Source organism: Vicugna pacos, chromosome X (assembly GCF_048564905.1).
Source record: "Vicugna pacos chromosome X, VicPac4, whole genome shotgun sequence".
NCBI lineage: Eukaryota > Metazoa > Chordata > Mammalia > Artiodactyla > Camelidae > Vicugna > Vicugna pacos.
The window spans coordinates 17,677,440-17,700,821 of NC_133023.1; the positions used below are offsets into that span (position 1 = coordinate 17,677,440).

The window sequence follows — 23,382 nt, forward strand, 5'->3', positions numbered from 1 at the left end:
TGCTTCCACCGGAAGTGCTTGTTCATGTTAACTGTGATTCCAATAAACATTAAATTAGTAAGAATTTTTTTAAAAAAGCACTCTGGCCAATTCTGAGGCAGAGCCAAGTTTGTGACTGCTGATCTAGAACCCACACTCACTCAAGACTGTTTCCTTCCTAGAAATAATACCTTTATGGAGATGACTTTTTTCCTCTCTGCGACCTGGGTTTCTTCTCTTCTGAACTTGGTCAACTTACCGTCCCATCAAAGAAGACACTGTGTCTCGGCTGCAGACTCCTGAGAATCCCTTGGGGATCCTGGGTGGCACTGTGATACTGGGTCTGGCTCCCCATGCTATAGTCCCAGAAAGCAGTACCCGGGCCCCACACTAGCTGGTTCTGAATCCCAGCGCCACAACCTACTAGCTGTGGGAGTTGAAGCAAGTTACTTAACTTCTCCGTGCTTCAGCTTCCTGAGTGGCCAAAGCCTCTGAGCAGATTACAGAACCTGCTCAGAGTGTTGGTGGAAAAACTTAATGGGCTAATACATGTCACGTGCCCAGGAGAGAGCCCACCCAGCACACGGCAAGTGCTCCGTAAGCAGAAGCAGCCGTTCCTGCCGTGGCTCTGCATCGTGCTCATCAGACACACGCCGCCCAGCCCGTAGCAGAGTGCGCTGCAGAGCTGTGCGGTGAATGAACAACGAGCACTGGGCTGCTGCTCCTCACCTAGGCCATCTGTGAACACCTCCTCTTGGGATGCTTTTAAGATGTGAAGCTTCCCACAAATCTTCACAAGTGCTGTTATCTTTCGTCAAATCCCTTCACCCCAACTTTTCATCTCCCCTCTGCTAACAACAAAAGCTGGGAAACAGAAGGAGGAAAAAATATAAAGGAATCACAAAGGGTGATGGGATTTCAATACAGGCGAACTGCTGCAAAGGTCGAGTTTAAAGGATGCCCCTCAAATGCCCTGGCAGGAAACTGTAGAGACTGACAGTTGCAGTATGCATAAGAAAAGAATGTTTCCAATTGTGTAAAAAGGCATTCTGCCTTAATTTCCTTAGCAGACAGGAGGCAACACAGTAGGTTCTCAATTTAAATTGTCTTGAAAGTATTTATTGTTTAACTCTTTCTCCTTCTGCCCCACCCAGCCATTCTCTTCGTTCCGCTTTTCTGGTCATCCTAAAAGCTAAATACATTCTTCTTCTCTATGGAGGATGAGAATAAACACTAAAACCAATACACTTGCTCAGGCCTCCATCAGGCATTGTGTCACTGCAGGGCGCTGGTCTCCAACAAGTGCAGTCTTCCTAGGGCTCCACGAGGTATTCCTTGTTCAAGGTCACTGGTACACTCATGGAGTTGAAATGCCGCTGCCCATCTAAATACAACATGGACTCTGGAACACAGGAGAGAGGGCCCTGGACAAACCTATAGCACCTTAGAAAATCAGTGCACAAACACAAAACTACTCGCGAATACCAGAACGGCAACGAGAATGCAAAAACAGTGCCAGGCATGCCCCACTGCGCCAGGGAACACACAATGTCCCCAAGGGAGTGAGCCTAAACTCCTGCCCCTTCCCTTTGGTTGGGCCAGTCCTGACCACCAATGGCTGCTTGTAGCTGACACCAGCCCTTCAGACAACAGCCAGGTGGGCAAAGCAGCAATGGGCACCTGAGGGCCACAGGGCATCCAGGCCTTCAGGGCCACAGAACCTCAAAAGCACAATCCCCTAAAGATACGCTCTCGAGCTGATGGGCATCAGAGTACTTCCCACAACAATTTAAAAGGAGAAAAACGTCTTTAAACGTTTCCCTCCTTAGGGACAAGCAGCCATTGCTGCTTACCTCCGTATGTTCTGGGGAAAACCAAGGGCACTTCCTTCTCTGACATGAATGTGAAATGAAAGACGTTGGTGGTCATGTGCTCTTTATCCTGAAGAGAGGCCACTTCACTGTGGACTCTGACTTGAATGTAATTCTCCTGAGTAAAGCAAACCTAAGAGATTTCAAACATGATGGTTAGTTATACCAAAAAGGGGTAAGAAAACAATCAGAAGAGAAACAGTGACTTAAGAATATAAGAACTTCTTTTCTAGGCCCCAACGATACAAAATTGTATTTCATCTCTCACCGCACACCTACCTGTGAAGAAAGGAACAGCAATGACCCAACCTCAACAGGTTTCTGAAACATGATATCATCCACGGCTACAACAAACGGTCGGGAACCACTATCGGGGAAAGACAGCATCGCTGGGGTCAAGGGCAAAATTCAGATGATGTCTAGTCTTTCCCTAACAATCAGCTGAAGCAAAATTTAAATGATCAAAGCATAAACCTAGAGAAGGAGGAGATAATCATGCCAATGAGAAACGGTAAGAGATGCCACTGTGACCACATCAGTGCCAAAAATCACTGCATCTTTCCCCTTCTGCATATCATCATTTCCTTTTCTCAGTAGGTCTTTGATGCACTAACTTACAAAATCAGAGCAAGAGCCTTCTAAAATGAAGATCAAACCCAGCTGGTATCAGCGTGGCATTTATTCAAAAATATAATATATTCCCAAACACATCCATACTGGTCCAAAATGCTTCACTGCGTCAGGTCATATAAACGGCTTCTCAGAAGTTACAATTACCTTAAATCTAACTCACCCGAAGTTACAAGCAGTAGCCCATCCAAGTTCATATGCTTTCCTCATAAGGAAACCACCAAAGATCCGATTGAAAATGTTCCGTTCCTAGAAGACATAAGTATCAATAAATACAAGCCTGTGACCACCCCTAATCTATAGAACAAAGGAATGCCATAGAACAGAGGTCAGTTTAAAAGTGTGTCAAATCTCAGATGAGTGTCATAAATCCAAGTTACCCTGTTTAGAAGACCTTTCACTAAATTCTAATACCTGAGGGTGGCAAATTTCTAAGCTCTTCAGTTTGGAATTTTCCATCCACACCGAATTAGGCGGCAAAACTCGACTTTGAAAACTTATAGTCCTGTACAAATACAGATTGAGTAAACCCTGTTAGTGCCATGATTTTGCTGCTGAAAAGTAAAATATTTACAAACACCTCCCAATATGTTCAAGCAAGTGCAGCTCTGGAGAAGGCCAAGGTTTACATGCTTTCCCAGCCTGGAGTCTCACCATGCTGACTTACTTTGGATCCAGCGTGCTAAGAAACATCTCATGTATGGTTGTCCTCTCCTCAGCACTGGGAGCCATTTTGAGCAACGATGTGGAGCTGAAGGTGACCCTTCTCCCCTTGTTCACTGGAATCCGGGACAACAAAGAGCTACGATCAGGAGGACCACACTATAGCACTGGGTTCCTGACCTGGGCCACCTTGGACCCTCCACAGTATTTCCAGATTTCAAAAGGCCCACTGGAAATTGTACATGTACCGCAGAGAAGGCTGCTGAGGCTACATAAAAACCTGTGATTCTTTACTTTCAGATAGAAATTATATCGGTTCATTGTAAGACCACTTACAATCATCTTAACCTACGGCCCCGACCAGCAGTTTTTTTATTAAGATACATTCCCTGTTTCATTAAAAATGAGAAAACAAATTACTTCACTTAATATTACATGATCGATAAAACTGTTCAAAGTATGGACTCTGTGGAATAAAGAAATAAGGTAATTTTCTCGTTCCAGACACCTGACAGGTATGAGGAGTCCATACATACTTTTAAATAATCTCCTCGGCATTACAGTTAATGTGCTTTCTAAATTGTATCTTATTATGAACAAATTAATATACATTCTCCTTGTGTAAAGAGCTCTTCTTCCTCTGGGCTTTCAAGGATGAGTGGATTTACAAATGCCGGCCTAAAGAGAAGAAAAGAAAAGAATAGGTTTAAGACACGCCATTACCTAATAAAGACTGAAAATGTTCACCGTGGGTAAGGCTTCCTAACTACTTCTTGTAAGAACTCTGCAACAATTAGGGGAGCCTTCTAGTCACAGACTTATCTGTAGACTAGAAAGTTCATGCTCTAGAAAGGATACGGCCACTTTCCAAAATGTTTCATCTGATTCTAATCATAAGGAAATAGTTAAAAATAGGCTTACAACATTCTACAAGAAAGCCAGCCTGGACTCTTCAAAAATGTCAATGTCGGAAGACAGAAAGTGGTAAGGGTGTTATTTTAAAGAAACATGATAACCATATATAATACATGGTCCCTGGTCACTGGGGGGAGGGGGGAAGGCTATAAATATTTTAGGGACAACTGGCAAAGTTTGAATATGCATCATACATTAGGTAATATAATTGTATCACTGTTAAATTTCTTGGATATAATAAAGGCACTGAGATTATATAAGAGAATTATCTTATACTTAGGAGATACATGCTGTAATATTTATGGGTGAAGTAGTCTCAAATTTTGATTCTGGGCGAAAACGTGTATGTATTTATAGAGAAGGCAAGAGTACGGCAAATGTGGTCAAGTGGTAATTGGTGAATTTAGGTGAAGGGTGTATGGATGCTCATTGCATTGTTCTTTCTGCATTTCTGTAAGTGTCAAATTTTTCAAGATAAAACACTGAGAAAAGGCATAGGATTTCACTGTGGTAGAATCCAAAGGTTTGATGAAACAAAAATGGAAACAAAAGAACTGAAATGGCAGCTTGGAAAATGAGAATGCATCAGCTGGGAAAGAAGCTTCAAGTAATGCCCCCAGTGATAGAAAAGGAGCCCCAGGCCAGCCACTAGAAGCGCCAGGTCGGCTGGAGCTGGTGGGAGGAGCTAGAGAAGACCGAGGTATTCTTCATTCTTCGCTCAGATTGGAGTCACCGAGGTGTTTTCCAATCTTAAACTGAGTTTTCCTAGTCAGCTTTCCATACAGCAGAAGAAATTTCTCATTGCAGACTCTTAAGTTTCTAAAACAAATTAGACTACCCATAGGCCTCTAGACTCTGTCCTGTACAAACAGCAATCCTGCAATGTTCCCTCCCACCTCAATCCCACACATATAATGAAATAGTTTTTCCCACTTTGAATGCCTTGGGTGTAACTGTTATTGGGAAACAAGAATTCAGTTTAAGAGAAAAAAGATAAAGTATAAAGCCAAATAAGGTAAAGTTAAACTTCACTTGGAAATAACAGTATAAACTCAAGACAAGAGGTTTGCTTTTTAACATTCATCCACTGAAAAGGCCTAGAAACAATGACATACCAGTTACAACGTACAGTTCGTGTACCCAGGTTTTAGTGTCTAAATAAATACCGGTTTCTCACTAAAAGGAACTTGAGGACTCCTTGGAGAAACGGCAGATTCCAGGCCCAAAGCAAGAAGTATATAGGATGAGCCTAAGATACCTCATTGCACCAGAGAGCAGGAGGGTATCAAAGACTAGAGGAGAAATGTCAAAATAGCTTATCACAGGAGCCAGCTTGAAGGAGCTCCCGCTGACCAAAGATGTACACTCGCAGCAGCAGGAAGAACAGCAGGCTGCCATTTACTGAAATATATTTACTATACTGGAATCCATGAACTCACAATACTTTTTCCGAAAGCCAAAACAGTAGAAAAACTATGTCATCACTAGCTAGTAAATGTGTAGATAAAGGCAAGAATGAAACACTGATCCTGACTTTCCTTTATAAACCAAACTGCCCTAGTTGATAAGGGAAAACTCTTCTTTACAGATCTCCAGTTAATAAATATAGAAAGAATGACAGAACTTGAGAATCATCTGACATCCCCTAATGAGAATGGTTAAAGCACTGATCAGCATTGGACATCAAAAGCACTGGTGAAAGAGTGACGGGGAACCAGCTGCTCACAGGATGACAAAGCATACTTTGGATACGCCTTATACTGTTCTACACCTGTACATTATTGCTGATCATAAGAGGATAAACTGAACTACACAATGGGAAGATCAGTCTGTCACTACTTGAACCCATGCATCAATCTTATTATTACTATGAGTGAGACAATCTGCACCTCCCGACATGATACAATATGAAATACAGGGAGAGCATCACCTACAAAGTGCGCTCACCAAATATGCTGAACCCAAATTTTTAGATCTAACTTCAATTTACAGAAAATACTAGGGATAGTTTAAAAAGTAAAAAAAAAAAAAGAGGAAACAATGAGGTAAATCCAGAAAGTGGAACACTGTATAGATCAATCAGTCCAGGCTTTCAACGAGTTAATGATCTGAAACAATAGGGGACAGTGGGACACACACCTATTCTGGATTAAAACAAACGAGATTACACAACTCTGTGAATATACTAAAAGCCATTAAATTATATACTTTCAATGGGTGAATTGTATGGTATGTAAATTATATCTCAATAAAGCTGTTAACAAAAAAAGACTTACGAGACATACAAACCAAATATAATAATGTGGACCTTGTTTGGAATCTGATGTGAACAAATTATTAAAAAGAAAACTGAATATGAACTGACTATTGGACTATATTAAGGACTTATTATTTTTGTTAGGCATGCTAATGGTAATGCAGTTATTTGCGAAACTATCCTCGTTTTTAAAGATATGCCTACGCTATAGTATTTAGAGGTGAAATGTCATTATGTCTGGGATTTGCTTTAAAATATCACAAAGAGAATATACTTTTAAAAAACAGAAGAAACAAATACGGCAAAAATGTTTAAACTCTTAAGTGTAGGTGATGGTATATGGAAATGCACTATAGCTTTCTCTCCATTTTTATGTATCTTGGATATTTTTCCAAATAAAGAATTAAGAAAAAATAGTAATTACCCTTTATTTTCAGAATCCCGAGCCACCATTACAAATGTTGCATCCAAAACAGGACAAAACTCATTACCATGTAACTAGAGAACAAAGGAAAGAAAATGCAGATGTAGAAACACATTTACAAGGAGCCTGTAGTCTAGCGGGGGAGAGAGACGCCCAAAACCCACAGTGCCCGGTGCGAGAAGTGCTGGGATGGGCACAAACTACAGGAGCTGAGCAGGACTGGGACCCAAGGGCAAAGGTCACAGAGGGACCCTCTGTACCACCATCACGTGCTGCCCCGCACCTGGCAGACTCTGGCTCTCTTCAGGCCCACCCGTCCTCACATTGGCACACCCAGCCAGGCAAACCTCCCACCACTCTCACAGGGAACTTGAGCGAGCCAACTACCAGGACGTGTTTGTTTCCTTAGCAGAGCACAGGGACTCTCAAGAAGGGGTAAGGTAAGTGAGAATTCTGTGAATTAAGCTAAATATTTACAGTGCACAGGACATTGAGATTTTAAGGTATTTCTTTATCCCTTGGAAGTCTGTACTTACAGGAAAGTCGTATCATAAAGTCATCTTGTAACCTGAGAGTGTATTTGCTGTCATCCGCAACAAACCTCACTAGTCCTCATCCTGCTGCCTGTTCAGGCCCTTATCACCTTCCCCCTCAACTACGGGAAGAGTCCCCAGTCTTCCTGTACACCTGTCCCGTTCAGACCTCTCAGGAGTTCCCCCTTTCTCCCGGCATCTGGTCTAAGCCTGCTGGCACTGTGCATACAGCCGCCACAACAGAGCCCAGATTCCTCTCTGGTTGTTCACCACACACTCCCCTTGTGCCTGCACCTTTTCCTCAAGCCACAGCTGACAAGCTGGAGGTCCTGGAATGTCCCATGATTCAACCCCCCTCCTTGCCTTTGCCTGATGCCTCCCTCAGGCCTGCACTCCTCAAGACACTCCTCCCCTCCTGGCCATGTGCAGACTCCTCAGGCAGAGCTCACCATTCCTTCTTCTGCCTGCCGCCTAGGTGAAAACAGAGCCCTCTCCTGACAGTGGTCCTCAACAGGAGAGGAGGACACCACTAGGGGACACGTGAAAGTGCACAGGGCTGGTTTCAGTCGTGACATGACTTGGGGGACATTACTAGCACAGCAGATGTAACCAAACGGCTAAGCAGCTCACAATGCAGAACAAAGAATTTTCTCACATACAAGGCCGAGAGCATCCCTGTTGAGAAATAGTGCATAATACTTAGCATACTATATCATGGTCATTTATTTACGTGTGTCTCCCTACTGCACCGTAAGCTCCTTGAGGACAAAGACCATTTTTATTCACGTCTGTATCCCTGGCACTTGGCACAAAGATTAGCAGACAGCAGACACCCAATCAATGACTGCCGACGAATGAACTGAGGCAGGTAACTATTGAGCACCACTAGCGTGTGAACTTCAGCAGAGTGGAACTTTCTGTCTTGCTCACGGCTATACACCAAGCACAGAAGAGACACTCCATAAACCACTGCTAAGTGAATGTCAAATGAAAGGCTGTCAGGAAGCAGGCTAGGTGACTCACACCCAGATCCTGTCATCAGGCGCACATAGACTAGTGGAAGAGAAAACACATGTCCAGACACAGCTCTGCAGGGCAGGGAACGGCAGGTGCCAGGAGAGAGGGTCAGAGGAAGGGTACTGAGGAAGGAGGTGTTGGGAAGGAATAGGTACCATGAACCAAAAGGACTGGGGAACGATTTGGGCAGGAAGTGACCCAGAAGCACCAGTGGAATGGGGCTGTGCAGAGTCAGAGCCCAAGGAATCCAGCCACAGGGAAAAGTGTACGCAAGGATAGTCATCTGCTCACCTGCTGCTTAAGTTCCAGTTTATTATAATGAACACCTACTAGTGCCAAGCATCGGCAATGCAAGATGATTAACTCCATGCTCTTAGGATGCTCAAGGTGTCCAGTAGTAAGCTCTAAGAAGGTAGGTAAGTTGGAGGGAATACAGCTGCAAAGGTAGGTTTCGCTAGTTTATAAAGCACTTTGGTTCCTAACTAATCAGAAGAATTTAGACTTTAATCCAGATAACGGTCACTGAAGATTTTTGAGAAGGGAAGTGATATGACTGAAGATCAGCTTTGGAAGATCCATCCAGCAGAAATGTGTAAAACTAATAGAGAGAGAACAGACTAGAGGCAGGCAGAGTGATTACAAGACAGTTGAGGTACTCACACAAGAGGCAGTGAGGGCTTGAGGCTGAGGGGAAGGGGAAGAAAGGACTCTGGTGAAGAGCTGTGGGTAATGAATTTGCATGACTTGGCAAAAGCCTGCACAGCAAAGGGAAAATTAAAGTTTTCAAAAATGTTTGGAGTTGGGAGAAACAGGAGGGTGGCAAAGGGGAAACCAGAGGAGGAACAGGACTGCAAAGGAAGATGATGCACTCAGTTTGGAATACAATGGACTTGAGATAGCAAGAGTACACGTAGGGGAAAAATTGAACAAAAACCCCGAAAGACACCTTTGAAGGTTAAGCCTAGAAGAGATATATGGGACCATCTCCACAATAATGACAATAAATTAGTATTATTGCCAACATTTGATTAGTGGTTACTGTGGTGATGAAACAGAGGCTCAGAGAAGACAAGAAATTTGCCCACAGTCACATGGCTAATAGCAGCAGAGCTGGGATTTAAACCTACATTTGAGCCAAGCCAGAGGCAAAGCACCTATCACCAAGCTCCCTCTCTGGAATAAAAGGATCACTCAAGCCATGAGTTATTAATCAAAATACCCAATGAGAAATGCAAATTTAAAACAAAAGTCTGTCCTTCTGACACTGATTTTCATTGGCTCTTTCTTCCCCAAAACTCCTGTATCTCTTTTTCAACCTATTTGGCAAGATACCCTAGAAAGCAGGTCCTATGACAGGAATCCATCGTGAATCAACTGAAAATTTAAAAAGGCTATAAACAAACCATAGTAGCATCCCCAACAACTTTATAATGTTTTGCTTTGAAAGCAGTATTACTGTCGTTTTATCAACATGAGAGTTAAGAAATTCAACTGCTTACATATAGCATCAAATAAAAAACTACTTAACTATTCTGATAAATAACTTAACTTACTGCAGAGCAACTTTCAGACTTTTTCCAAAAGGTGAAATGTTTCAAATCCCATAACAGAAAAAAATGTATCTGAATTAACAGACCCAGTGAATACCCTAACATAACTGAATAAGTTATTTTTAAATAAGTTTTCACAATGAAATCTTGGGCATACTCTGAATTATTTGATTTCTGTGCTATTATCCTCTTTGAGGTACTTTTTCTTAACGAATTTCTTTATTCTGAGTTTTGCTCATTACAGAGGCTGTTCCTAATTGCTATAATAATCTAAGTGACTGTTATGGGTTGAATTGTGACCCCCAAGAAGTTATGTTGAAGTCCTAACCCTCAGTACGTGTGAATGTGACTTCATCTGGACATAGGGTTGCTGCAGATATAATCAGGTAAGATGAGGTCACACTGGAGCAGGTAGGCCCTTAATCCAGTATTATTATGTCCCTATAAGAAGAGAAGAGACACAAGAGAAAAATGCTATATGATGAAGGAGGAAGAGATTGAAATGTTACAGCTATGAACCAAGGAACGCCAGAGAGCCAGCAAACCACCAAAATTCAAAAAAGCAAGGAAGGCTTCTCCACTGCAGGTTTTAGAGGGAGCAGGGTCCTGCTGAGACCTTGATTTTGGATGTCTAACCTCCCAACCATAAGACAATTAATTTATGTTGTTTCAAGCCACCTGGTTTGGGGTACTTTGGTACAGCAGTCCTTGGAAACCAACAGGAACCAATCCCATTCATGCTTAATGTAACTCAACTGTTGTGAAATTCTCTTGGGCAAAACTCAGAAATAAGAACCTTAACATGGAGCTGTATATGATTTGAACATAATAAACACTAAACATAAACACCAAATAATCTGTCAGTCTTCATCCAGGAAGACGATATTCACAACACACCATGCATATGACGTGCACTTGAATTATTTTTCTAGAAGTGGTGAGCTATACACCTGTCTATGGAGATTCAAGCTTTAAAAGCTTTTCTTTCACTGAGACTGGCTGGCTGTATCAGAACAAAAGGGCAGTGTTTGGGCGGGCGCAGACGCACCTGGAACATTTGTATCTTCACTTCCATGGATGTCTTCCCAACCCAACTAACATGGCCACTGAACTTGATGTCCTGTTCTGGGCTTAAGCTCTTCTTACACATACCTACAAAACAGAAAATCAATCTGAGCCTAAACCACACCCCAAATTTTCTGTAAATGGACAATTTCATTTAAAATTGTGGCACATTCCACTACATTTCCTTTTTGTCTTCAAAACTAAAAATAACTTTTTTGATATACAAAAGAAATTTGGATGTCTTTTGGAAAAATGTAAACAATGCAAAGAACATAAAAAAATAAAACTGAAATCATGCAAAACCTTTCCACTTAAAGATAATTATAATAAATATCTTGGTATATAGCATTCTAGACATTTTCATATGCATATGTATATAAAAATTGCCCCTAAAAGGAAAATATTTCCTCTAATCTCAATAATATTTTGTAATTACTAAAAATGCTAAGTATGCATAGAAAATAGTATCACTTACCAATCTTGTCCACCAGGGCTGTAACTATTGATAATGGAGACATTTTAGCTGAATGGATTTTGGTATGCATGTAGCAAATAAGAACTGAAGAAAAACAGAAAAGAACCAAATAAAGCAAGAGCAAAATTTTTTTCAACATTCGTAATTTATTCCCAAAAAGCCATAAGATGTCTTCTCTTAATACAGACTTGTGGTTACCGGCGGGGTGGAGGGTGGGAAGGGATAGACTGGGATTTCAAAATTGTAGAATAGATAAACAAGATTACACTGTATAGCACAGGGAAATATACACAAAATGTTATGATAAATCACAGAGAAAAAAATGTGACAATGAGTGTGTATATGTCCATGAATGACTGAAGGATTGTGCTGAACACTGGAATTTGACACACATTGTAAAATGATTATAAATCAATAAAAAATGTTAAAAAAAATGTCTTCTCTTGTTTTGAAGACCCAACCCACCACATTCTACTACTGGCCTTATGATAGGACCAAAGGTTTATACACACTGAAGAAATCTGGGGATCATCTAATCTGGATGCCTGCTCAATTTGAGATTTGGTGAGGAAACTGAAGACCAAACCCAGGCCTACCAGGTGGCTTGTTATCACTCACAGAGACACAGTAACTAAATCAGAAGACCCTAGCACATGAGTCTGACAGCACTCAACATCTTCTAAAAAAAGAAACAAATCACAAGGATTCAGCTACCTGTTTTTCTCCTGACGCTTTCCTAATTATGAAGCTATTATTTCACTCATTTATCCCTCCTTCCCTGTAACACCCTCAGTTCCTACACTGCCTTGTGGTTATCTACATACTTTACATATTTTAACAAGCATTTATATGTGCCAAGCATGGTTCTATGTACCTTACAAATATCAACTCATTCAAAGTTTTACTGTACTTCTTTAGTGGCCTCCCTGCTTCTGCTATGATTCATTCAAATTTGTATCATCAACCTTCAGGACAGGATCTGTGGTCAATATAAATATTTGTTGACTAACAATAAATCCTCCCATCCACACATCTGCTAATGGATGTACCGGGGGCATGAGGGATGAAAGGCAAGAAATTCCCTTTAAAAACCTTTGTGGTACCCAAAAATCATATGTGTCTGACCTATGGCAATATTAGTGGAAATGAAGAGAAGAGAAGAGCAGAGCTAAGGAGAAGGCAGACTTGACAAGACTTGAATCAACTCAGGTTTCTAACCTGCATGAGTGAAGACTGTGTACCATTCATTGAGAAAGAGAATATAGTACAGGAAAAGCAGAATGGGCTGTTTTCAACATGTTGAATTCAAGAAACTCAGGGCACATCCAAATGAAGATATCTAGGAGGCAGGACGGCAAATTGGTCTGCAACTCAGAAAAGCAGAAAATGTAGCTTCCTAAGTATTCTGCATATTGATAGCAACTGAAACACTGGGAGTAAACAAGATTATTCACAGAGAATGTGCAGACAATAACAATTTTTAAAAAAGCAGAAGACAAACCCTGGAGATAAGCAACATTTAAGGAATCAAAAGAGAAAGAGGTACCTACAAAGGAGACTGGGAAGGAGCAGCCTGAGAGGCAGGAGGAAATGTCACCAAAGCCCAAGGATGAGCTGGACATTATCAGGAGCCTCAAAGGGGTCTGGTAAGCCCTGAGAAGTACCTTGAGGTCACACAGTAAGAGTCAATGGAGAGCTTGGCAACAGCAGCTAACGGCCCAAGGGACGAAGCCAGAACACGGCAGACTGGGAAATAACAGGAGGGCAGGATATAGAGGCAATGAGCAAATGCTTTTTTTTCTAACTCTTTCCAGAAAGTTAGCTCTGAAGTAAGAGAGAAAGAGAATTTGAGAGTTTTAACAGGGAAGGGGATTTTAGCTGTTTTTCACTGTAAGATGGAAGAGCCCTGAACATGTTTATAAGTTGAGGGAAAAGTGAAGTTGAGAAAAGGCTGGAGATATGAGGGAGAAAGCATACGTGATAAGCCAAGTTCCTTGAAGAAATAGAAGGAATAGAATCAAGTGAACAGGTGAAAGGGATTGGCCGTCAATAAGAGGTTATATAGAAAAGCGAGTAGTGGCAAGAGAGTCTGTGTCGTTAGGAACATCCAAGTAAACCAAAGTCGTGTGTGTGTGATTTTTTTTTTAAGGCCAGGTTTATTTAATGTGAAGAAAAATGGAGCTTGGTGTAAGCCTAACAATGGACTTATGTCTCTATTTTAAAGGTTATTAGACACTTTATATTTTTTTAATTTGAGAAAATTTTTTTAGATTTTTAGGGGAGGAGGTAAGCAGGTGTATTTATTAATTAATTTTTAATGGACATACTGGAGCTTGAACCCAGGACCTCGTGCACGCTAAGCACACGCTCTACCACTGAGCTATACCCTCCCTCTAGATGCTTTCTTTAAACATTTTCCTAACAATTCAGTCCAAAAGCCATTAGGTAAGAGCAAGCAAGATAGCCCAGAGTAGGGTGCTGAAGACCAAGCGGAGTCAGGAGGACATGCAGAGAGGCAACGAGAGCGATGGCACAGCATGCTGCAGCCTGAGCACAATGAGGAGGGTGACCTGCACAAGGGAACCTGGTATGGGGCAGAACCCCAGTGAGGTGGGGGGCATTCATGATGGGGTTCAGGGTGGCAGCAATATGGAACTAGCTACATTCAGGGGAATTGATCAATTAAGTAAATGTATTATGGATAATGGAGCCAGTTGGAGAAAGGAATTACAAACGTGAAAAAGTGAGTAAATAGGAAAGCACCTGTGGTGTTGAACTGGAATAGGAACAATTAGTATGAACCCGGGGTTTTCAAAGACAGAGACATAGATGTAAATGCATGTGTATGTACAAATACTCGCCCACTGAAAGGGCATGGGAACAGTGATACCCCAGCAGCAACAACCACTCCCAGCACCCAGATCTTGGTTTCTAGATATCATTCTCCATTAAAAAGAATCTGGGCTCCCTGGAGATTTGGCTGATTCCAGGAATGGGGCAGGGAGAGTACAAGTGAGCCTAGAACATCTGCTGTACCAGAAAGTGAGGAAGTGCTCAAAGAGTGATGGGGATACATCAAAAAACAAACAAACCACAAAAGGCAGCATGAAGAGAGCAGAACAGTCCTGGGACAATTTGAGCATTAAAATAGATGATAGAAATGTATTATAACCCATTCAATAAAATAGGAATCCCTGAGTCCACAATGATTTTAAAATAATAAATTGATAAAAGTCTGATGAGGAATGGGATATTTACAAGGTCTCAAAGCACCTCCCTACAAGGTACTAATCACAAAGGGGAAAAGAGTAACTTTATAGTGAAGAAGCCTGGCAGACACCACCTTCATCAATGACTCAAAGTTAACACCACAGTAACTGGACAAACTAAAATTATGTACCCCTTGATAGGATGCAATAAAAACACAGCATGCCTTCTGGAACACTCCTATTAAAGATGCATGTCCCAAATCTAATCTTGGGGAAGCATCAGAGAAACCTAAATTGAGAGAAATTTCACAAAAGAATTGGCCCACAACCTACAAAAGTGTCAAGGTCATGAAAGTTAGGTGAAAACTGAGGAGCTATCCCTGACATGACAATTAAATGCAACATGTGATTTGGAACTGGATCCTTCTACTATAAAGAACCTCTGGGGGAAGTTGAATGGGGTCTGAGGATTATACTACTGAAGTATTAGTGTCGGGGGAGAGGGGTGGGAAGGGACAGACTGGGAGTTGGAAATTTGTAGATACTGACAGGCATATGTAGAATAGATAAACAAGATTATACTGTATAGCACAGAGAAATATATACAAGATCTTGTGGTAGCTCACAGTGAAAAAGAATGTGACAATGAATATACGTATGTTCATGTATAACTGAAAAATTGTGCTCTACACTGGAAATTGACACAGCATTGTAAACTGACTATAACTCAATAAAAAAATTCTCATCATTGAAAAAAAAGTAGCGTCAAATTCTTGACTTTGAGGGTTGTATTATGGTTATGAAGGAGAATATCCTGGTTTGTAGGAAATACACGTGAAAAATATTTGGAGGTGATGAGCATCGTGTCAGTAATATACTCTCACATGATTCAGGAAGGAACAATTCTTTGTACTGTTATGTGCAACTTTTTGGTAAATTTAAGACCTTTTTTAAAAAGTTATGAGAAAGAAGGATTAATAAGAGTATAACTCTGTTAAATAGGAATCTACATTTTATACATAATTAAATAATTATGACAATTCAGAAGTAGTAGACATCCTTCTTTTTCTGCTGTATTAGAATATCTTCATCTGTGCAAATTAAAGAATTAAAAAGACCCTTTCCAGCCAGAGGACTCAATGTATTGTTATAAGTACCTATTTAAAAATACTAAAATAATATCAGTACCTCCTAAGCTGTCAAGATCCTCAAGAATCCTGCCAAACCTGTGAAATAAATAAAACTGATGAAATGAAAATCATGATAATCAGCCTTTAAGGAAAGATAATACACTGTGGGGTGATAAAAATCTTCTAAAATTGATTGTGGTGATGGCTGCATAACTCTCTGAATATACTAAAAATCACAGAATCACACAGTTTAAATAAGTGGCCAGTATGATATGTGAATTATATCTCAAAGTTGTAATAAGGAAAGGATATAAAATAAAAACAAATGACACAAACAAAAATACTGCTATGTTACCTTACAGTGTTTTGAACAGTCAAGTATTTCTCTCGTAATTCAGGCTGACTGCCCAAAGGCAAGAGAACTTCGATGTAACTGTCTTTCATTCTCCTAGGTGGCAGTTCTTTTTGTGACTCAGCCAAAAAACCATGAAGTAATTTTCTTTCCTCCATTGCTTTCACATGGTCTCTGAAAAGAAAGGACACAAGCTTCATGAAACACAGGACAGTTCTATCGCACAACTCCACTGACATACAGGTCAGTCAGACACCATTATGGAGGAAAGAGCAGGTCTGGACCTATATCTTCTCCTTTTCCTTCCCTTCCTCCCCTCCCCCGCCACTTGGTGAATTTTTAAATTTCTGTTAAAATTATTTAAGACTAGTAGATAAGAAAAACATAAGTGATACAGATATACCCAAATGAACTATATATTCAATCGCATCAAAAAGTGTATTCAAAGAACAGAATCTTTAAAATCAAATTAAAAATACAGAAATTGATGTAATAGGATATATAGATACATAGACTAAAGAACGACATGGCCACTGAACTCCAGATTCCCATTTCTCACCTTGACAAGTCTCGTATTCTCTGTGCCCCAGCTCTCTCTATCTCTCTGCCTTTAATTTCAAGAAAGAGAGACAAAGGAGGAAAAATAGAGTATATCCAAAAGAAGTATGGAAGGCAGAGCAAAAGGTAAAGAAGAGAACACGAAAAGGAGACAGAAAGGGAACAAAAAGAAGAGACGATTACGGTGGAAGAGAAGAAGAGAGACAAGGACATAGGGATAGGCAATGTTGACAGTATCATTAATTAAGCTGTCTTTCTAAGCTTTACTTATGAAGTATTAATGCCAGAAAGGTGTAGCCTACAAAAAATATAAGGGATAGAGAAACAAGTCAAAGGGCCCCAGGTAAATCCAGAATGTAGAACATTTGACAAGACAAATGGATTGGCCTCTTTAAAGTCAAGCTCATGGGGGAAAAAAAAAGGAGGGATAACTATTATTCTAGATTAGGGGAGACCAAGAGTCATAACCACCAAATGCAACATGTAATCCTTTACTGGATCTTGATTTTTTTTCAAAGCTATAGAAGATATTTGGGGAACAGCTGAGGAATTCTGAATATGAATGAATAATATACTACTAAAGAATTACAGTCAATTTTACTACATAAGAGAATATCTTACTTGTTGGAGACGCATGACTGCTAAATTTGTTACATAGAATATATTTATTTATTAGAGATGCACCGGAATATAATCGGAGAGGAGGTGAAGTGTCATGATACCTATAATTTACTTAGAAATAGTTCAGCCAACATATGTATATTGGCAAATCTGGAAAAAATGTTCATAAAGTATCCAATTCAGATGGTGGGGACATAGGCATTCATTTTCCTACTTTTCAGTAAATTGAAATTTTTCACATAAAAAGATAGAAAGAATTCATTAGATAATTTTATACCAACAATAGATTGTTATTGTTCTTGTGTCTTCTTTTTATCTCATTTTAGCCTCAAAATTCTACAAATCAAGAGGGATATTCTCCTATTTTATAGCAGAGAAATACTGAGAGAAAGAGAACTGATTAACTGTTATTTATTTTTACTGAAGTACTGTTGATTTACCATGTTGTGTTAGTTTCTTGCATACTGCATAGTGATTCAGTTATATATTTATACATATATATTCTTTTTCATTTAGGTTATTACAAGATATTGAATATAGTTCCCTGTGTTATGCAGTAAGACCTTTTTGTTTATCAAGACCTGGTTAATCATGAACTACAAGAAGCAGTAAAGGAGTTAGGCTGCATGAAATAGAAAAACCAGGAAACTTCGGTTCAAGTCTCAAACTGTGGTACTTAAGTATTCAATGTCTAAGTCTCAATCTCATCATATGCAAAAAAGGAATAGGAACATATGCCATAAGCATGTCACAAGTCTCACTGAGAATCAGTGAGGTAATATATATCTGAATGCACTGTGAAAAATGAAGAGTACATGTAAATCATATGATTTTATGACAACAATGCATCAACTGATGAGTATGTTGGAATGTTCATTATTTTCCCCAAGTTAAAAAACCTCTCAACCCATTTGTGAACAAAGGGTCCCCCCAATCCTACACTGGGACCATCAACTGAGCCTAAATACACCCTAGCATACCACTTCAGGGATGGAAGAATGAATGAATAGAGTGCGTACCTCCAGTTTGTGGATGCTCCTACTATCTCCCGCAACTTATCTCGAACTAAAACAAAAATAAAGAGGTCATTCCATAAAATAAAGAATATGAGAACTGGATTACAGCAATCAGCTCAAGAACTATAAAAAGCAATTCATGCGCTCAAAAGCTTGAAAGATCCATGAATTTCCATTTAATGCCACAAACAGCTCAGGGAAGTGATAAGGCCTTTGCTTCCTGAAAACTTGAGACAACTATTGTCTCCTTAGTGAAGAATATCCTTGTGCCAATCGCTGGGATCTATATAAACAAACAAAAAATAATTCCAATTATTCATTGGATGGGGCTATATTAGTGTCAGTATGAGTCTCTTTTTGATGGAGACAATTATGAACAGAATCCCCACCCATCTTCTTAAAGGCAGTAGTAGATCAATTACTTAGTTGTGGGACTAGGACTAATATCTAAATCTGAGTCTCATTCTAATTGATTTCTCAAATATTTATACTACTCTAATAGTTAGAAATGTTTAGGCCAGAAAAATGAAGAAAAAAGGAAAGGCAAAGAACGTAATTTAATTTTAGTTAATGCCCACTGCTCAAACATGCGAGAATGAATCAGTGCCAAAAAAAATTTAAGCACTTAGAAAAAAAAAAGTTGATACTAATTACCACACACACCGTAATTCACATGTATAGGTGAACATGCTATACGGATAAAGGGAAAATAAATTAGATAAGCAGTAGTAAGTCAATAGCAAAAAATAAATATAGGATTTTAAGTAATATTTGAGTTCATAAGTTTTTTCTAACATTTAAAAATACATACTCCAGTTATAGGAAATTAACTATAGCACTCCTTGGTCCTTCAATCACTAAATATTTGATCAAAACCATGCATTTTAACTTTCATGAAAAAATGTTTGATTTTTCCATCAATTATTATACACCACTATTAGGTGTAAATTCTAATTACAATCATATCATAGAAAATTGCAGAAAGTATACATTAATAAATCAGTCTTAGTTCTTATTTTCTTCCCTCCTGAGCCCCCAGAATAAAAGATTGGAAAGTATCAAGTATCCCAAATAGTACACAGATGCTCACTGACATAAAATGATTATGACCAGTTTATAGTCAGTGCAAGAAGAAAGGTGGGTGCTAAGGGTTAAAAAAGTAGAATTTTAAATTGTATATATACACATACATTTATCTGGATCCTTTAAAGAAGCCACAGTTTTCATTATAATGAATATTCTTACACTGATAAAGACATTTATAGTTTGCCTATCAGATTAGTAACTGAAATTAACTTCAATTAACCATGGATTAACAGGGTCCCTCTAACAAAATTGTAGGCTAGGAATGTTTAGTTGGTACAACTGAAGGGCACACCTCCTGCTTATGTATTAGATCTCCTTTTTCCGTGTCTGTCCCTTAGTACCTACACACAGGAAGTAGAAATCATTTAACTAAAAGAGTTTGGTCTCCAACGCTCCCAGGAACCAAAGCTCAAATTCTGAATGTGATTTCTACCCAAACCTATCCTGGTCATTTTATACATGAGAAGCTTATGAAAGATCTTCTTTGGTATGCCTTATTTGCCCTAAACTGTCTGCGTATATGCCTCCCAAATACAACAGTTTTTCCCCACATGGCCTAAAAGGTAAACACCCATGCTTGCCTTCACGAATGTGGAAGACTCTTTGTTTCTCGGGATCCTGAGATCCTTGAGTCAGTCCTCTGCTGGGAGCAAACAGCCCTTTGCTCCAGGTACAAAGCCTATAAAACAAGATGAAGCACACTTAGAGTTCGGTTCCATGGCTTCTTCCCTGGCAACCCCAAAGACCTGTGCCTCCTCCCAGAGCACCCAGCTGTCTCACACTCTTAGTCAATACTGTCTTGCAGTGGTCTGCAATTGTTTCTCAAGTGTATGTATATTTGCATATGAGGCTACTCCATAAATTATCTCTCCAACTAGAGGAAACATTTCTTGAGAGCAGAGACCAATTAGGGAGTTATCTACAAAACACATAAAAGATATCAACCAGGGTTAATGGATTTATTCTTGCTCTTTCTAATGTATTAGCTTCAGAAGCCCAGAATCAATTCAGTAAACAGCTGAGTAAACCAATTATGAACATTTATTTTGTTCTTTATTATTATACCATATTTCCTCAATTAATAAGTTAAACCCAATTATAAATCAATCAACTTTGAAAACAGAATTAACCCTTTCCAGACTCAAAGAGAGTACTTACTTATTGGACTTCGGCAGAGATTTCCTACTCCCTAATGGAATAAAATAAAAGCTATTTACCCAAATGTGCCTAACCTGCTCTCCAGAAATAAGCTGTTTAAGTTGATTTTGGTTCACTATTGCTGACCTGTCAACTCCTAACCACACACTATCATATCAGGGATAACACACATATAATATCAGGACTGACAAAACTGATCTGTTGAGAGCACAGCTGAAGAAGGCAAGGCACTGAAGAGGTCAAGAGTCCCAGATACTGTTACTCATTGTAGCTCAAGTGACTGGTAAATGCTTACTACTTATGCCGAGTCAAGTGATGACTAACCAAAAAAAGAAAGAATACTCTTCATTTTCTTTAGAGCCCAAATTTACTATAGATTTTTCTTCTGAATTCCAGCATTCAGGAAGTCTCTCAGTACAAATATTTAGTGAAATCTACATGGAGTTTTGACCCTTGCGTTGCTAGAACAAATCCTGGTCCTTTCACCAAGTCAACTATGCTAAAAAAGAACACATAAATATGAGCATATACTCGCTGGCTAACTTAATTCCTTAGCCAGCCAGTCATCAAATAATCCCTGCTGGTCCACTAAGACCAGAAAGCTTTTTAAAGCATTTGGGGTTTTGGTTTTGTGTTTTCCCTCCAATCACACAGCTAAAAAGCCTCTATTTTGGGTTTATTTTTTCACAATAAATTTTCCATTTCTGTACTTCTATATATGGATTAATATTTCAGTCTTTTTGTTCTTGACTTTTCAATTTGCTTTTTCTCAGAACATGACTTGAATTTTTTTTCTTTTTCACTATTTCATTTTATGAATCTTCTGTAGGTTCAAATCCCTCACTGGAGGAAATAGGGTATGTGATCCTTCACTCTGCCACCTCAGAAGCAAGCACTCTACACCTGAATATATCAGGTTTTAAAAAGCACAATGGAAAAAGCTAATATTTTCCACTGCTTTATTAGCTGAAAGAGCAAAGGAATCAGGCCCTCAATACATTAATTAGCAGTTATAATACATGTAGCAGATGATCTCGATGTAAGAAATGAGCTCTGACTCTGAGTGGCTAAATACTCATCACAAACAGGAGCTATATAACAGATGTCACATATTTGGGTAAATACACATATATACAAGCATTTTTGTTTTGTTCCCTAACAAACAGCATTTTCTGAAGAGTGATGAAAACCATCTCATCCTGCCCAAGTGAGAAGCAGTACAGTATACAGAGGTTAAGAGACTGACTATGCTGCTTGTTAGCTGAGTGACCTTGGACAAGTTACCTAACCTATCTGAGCTTCAGCTTCCTCATGTATAAAATGGGGCTAATAACAGTACCTATCCCATAAGGGCCTCATAAGGATAAAGAAGTTAATAGGCTTAAACTGTTAGGGCATGCCTAGTACACTGTCCTCAAGTGTACTCAAGTCTTCAAAAAGCATTAGCTATTACTATTCCAGAAAGTCATCTCCAGTCTCCCCTAAGTCAAGAAGGACCAGAAATTTAGAAAGCATAAGCCAAGCACTATAACAGACCATTTCTGAATGAAGAATCAAATGGAGACAGTAATGAAGGGAGCTGGTGAACACAGACTCACTTGGGCCAAATTATTTGGAAAACTGTGGTCCTGCAGCCCTGTTCTTTGCATGCTGTCATAGGAAATTTGGAAATATATCCCTCCAGCACAACAAAGACCTAATTTGAGTGCTTTTTAAAAATTGATTATACTAATCATATACTGGTATAATAAATTTCTATTCTCCTGTGAATATTTGGCTTATTTTAACTTTTCACTACAGTTTGGTATCATCCCTTCTGATACCATCCCTGTCTAGTCCCCATTCTCTCTCACACACACACACACACTTTTTCAGTCCCAAAAGGTGCCTTGCAACCTCTGCCCACATCACAACACCCTTAAGTCAGAGTCCAAGTAGGTCAAGCACTTAACCTTAAGAGCGCAGAGGGCTGGAAAAATAATGTGGAACTCTAAGTACTAGCTTTCTGACAAGGAGCTAACTCAAAACCACACTCTTGATGAGCAAAGAAAATGGAATTTCAGGGAACACCCAACTTCCTCCCTTAAAGTGCCGCTACACTTTTAATATCAAACTCCCGGCCAGAAGACGCGAAGGTTGGGGGCGCGGTGCCCCACCCTAGGCCAACAGGCCGGAGTCCCAGAGGGGTCGCAGCAGGCGGGCGCCCTTCCCTACCAGGCCCCATTTTCCGCCCGGGCCCGCTAGCAGCCTGGAGGACTCGCGCGGGCGCCCCCAGGCCCGCGCGCCGCCAGACCCCGGGCTACCTACCGCAGCGCCGCCCGCCTCATTGCGCTCCACCACCGCGCAAGTGACCAGAAACCCAGGCCCGGCCCGACGGTCGGCGGAGGGAAGCTGAGGCAATTGAGAGCGCGAAAGACACCGAGCGCGAGCGCGAGCGCGAGCAGAAACCTCGCTCCCCACGACCGCACCCTTGAAGCGAGCCCGAGGGCGGGGTGGTGGGAGGGGCTACGCTGCCCGGGGGCGGGGTCTCGCTGCCCGGGGGCCCCACGCAGCACCTGAAGCCCTGCTCATTGGCGAGAAGCTGGAGTTCATCTCTCTGGAGCTTCCCGCTCTATCAGCAGCGCGGAGCATGTCGCTAACTAGAGAACCCGCCTATCTGTTGATTAAGTGTACCTGGCAGCACCGCCGGAGTGACGAAGAGGCGAGGGGCGGCCTAAGTCCTTGGAGCTTGTCTCCGTTATCCCGCTTCGCTGAAGACCACGCGACCTTCACCCCCACGCCTTGGCTCTTCTATTGTTCCTCTTCTAGTCTCGGTCTGCCCCCTGGTGTTTGATAGTTGGAATCTCGGCTTGCCCAGAGAGATTCAAGGCCAG

General features: G+C 40.4%; 1 protein-coding gene across 2 annotated transcripts; it reads right to left on the reverse strand.

Moving 5' to 3' along the window:
* Positions 1-1,069: 1,069 nt before the first annotated feature.
* Positions 1,070-22,988, reverse strand: ACOT9 (acyl-CoA thioesterase 9). 2 transcript variants are annotated; one of them, XM_006213003.4, is made up of 16 exons: positions 22,817-22,988; positions 19,933-20,030; positions 18,929-18,955; positions 18,269-18,314; positions 16,074-16,244; positions 15,777-15,814; positions 11,380-11,463; positions 10,888-10,991; positions 6,740-6,813; positions 3,754-3,821; positions 3,148-3,259; positions 2,895-2,985; positions 2,644-2,729; positions 2,130-2,217; positions 1,833-1,983; positions 1,070-1,381 (listed from the first exon to the last, which is right to left on the reverse strand). In XM_006213003.4, exons 1-16 carry the CDS (start codon positions 22,834-22,836, stop codon positions 1,293-1,295), a joined length of 1,347 nt encoding a protein of 448 aa, XP_006213065.1. In that variant the 5' UTR covers positions 22,837-22,988; the 3' UTR covers positions 1,070-1,292. The 2 variants fall into 2 exon arrangements, with proteins under 2 accessions (XP_006213065.1, XP_006213066.1); XM_006213004.4 differs by lacking the exon at positions 18,929-18,955.
* Positions 22,989-23,382: the final 394 nt, after the last annotated feature.

Coding starts and splice junctions, on each gene's coding strand:
- ACOT9 (XM_006213003.4), bottom strand. CDS start 22,836: ATGAGGCGGGCGGCGCTGCG. Junction 3,822..6,739: donor CGGGATTCTGAAAATAAAGG/GTAATTACTATT, acceptor TCTTCTCTTTAG/GCCGGCATTTGTAAATCCAC. Junction 2,730..2,894: donor TAGAAATTTGCCACCCTCAG/GTATTAGAATTT, acceptor TATGTCTTCTAG/GAACGGAACATTTTCAATCG.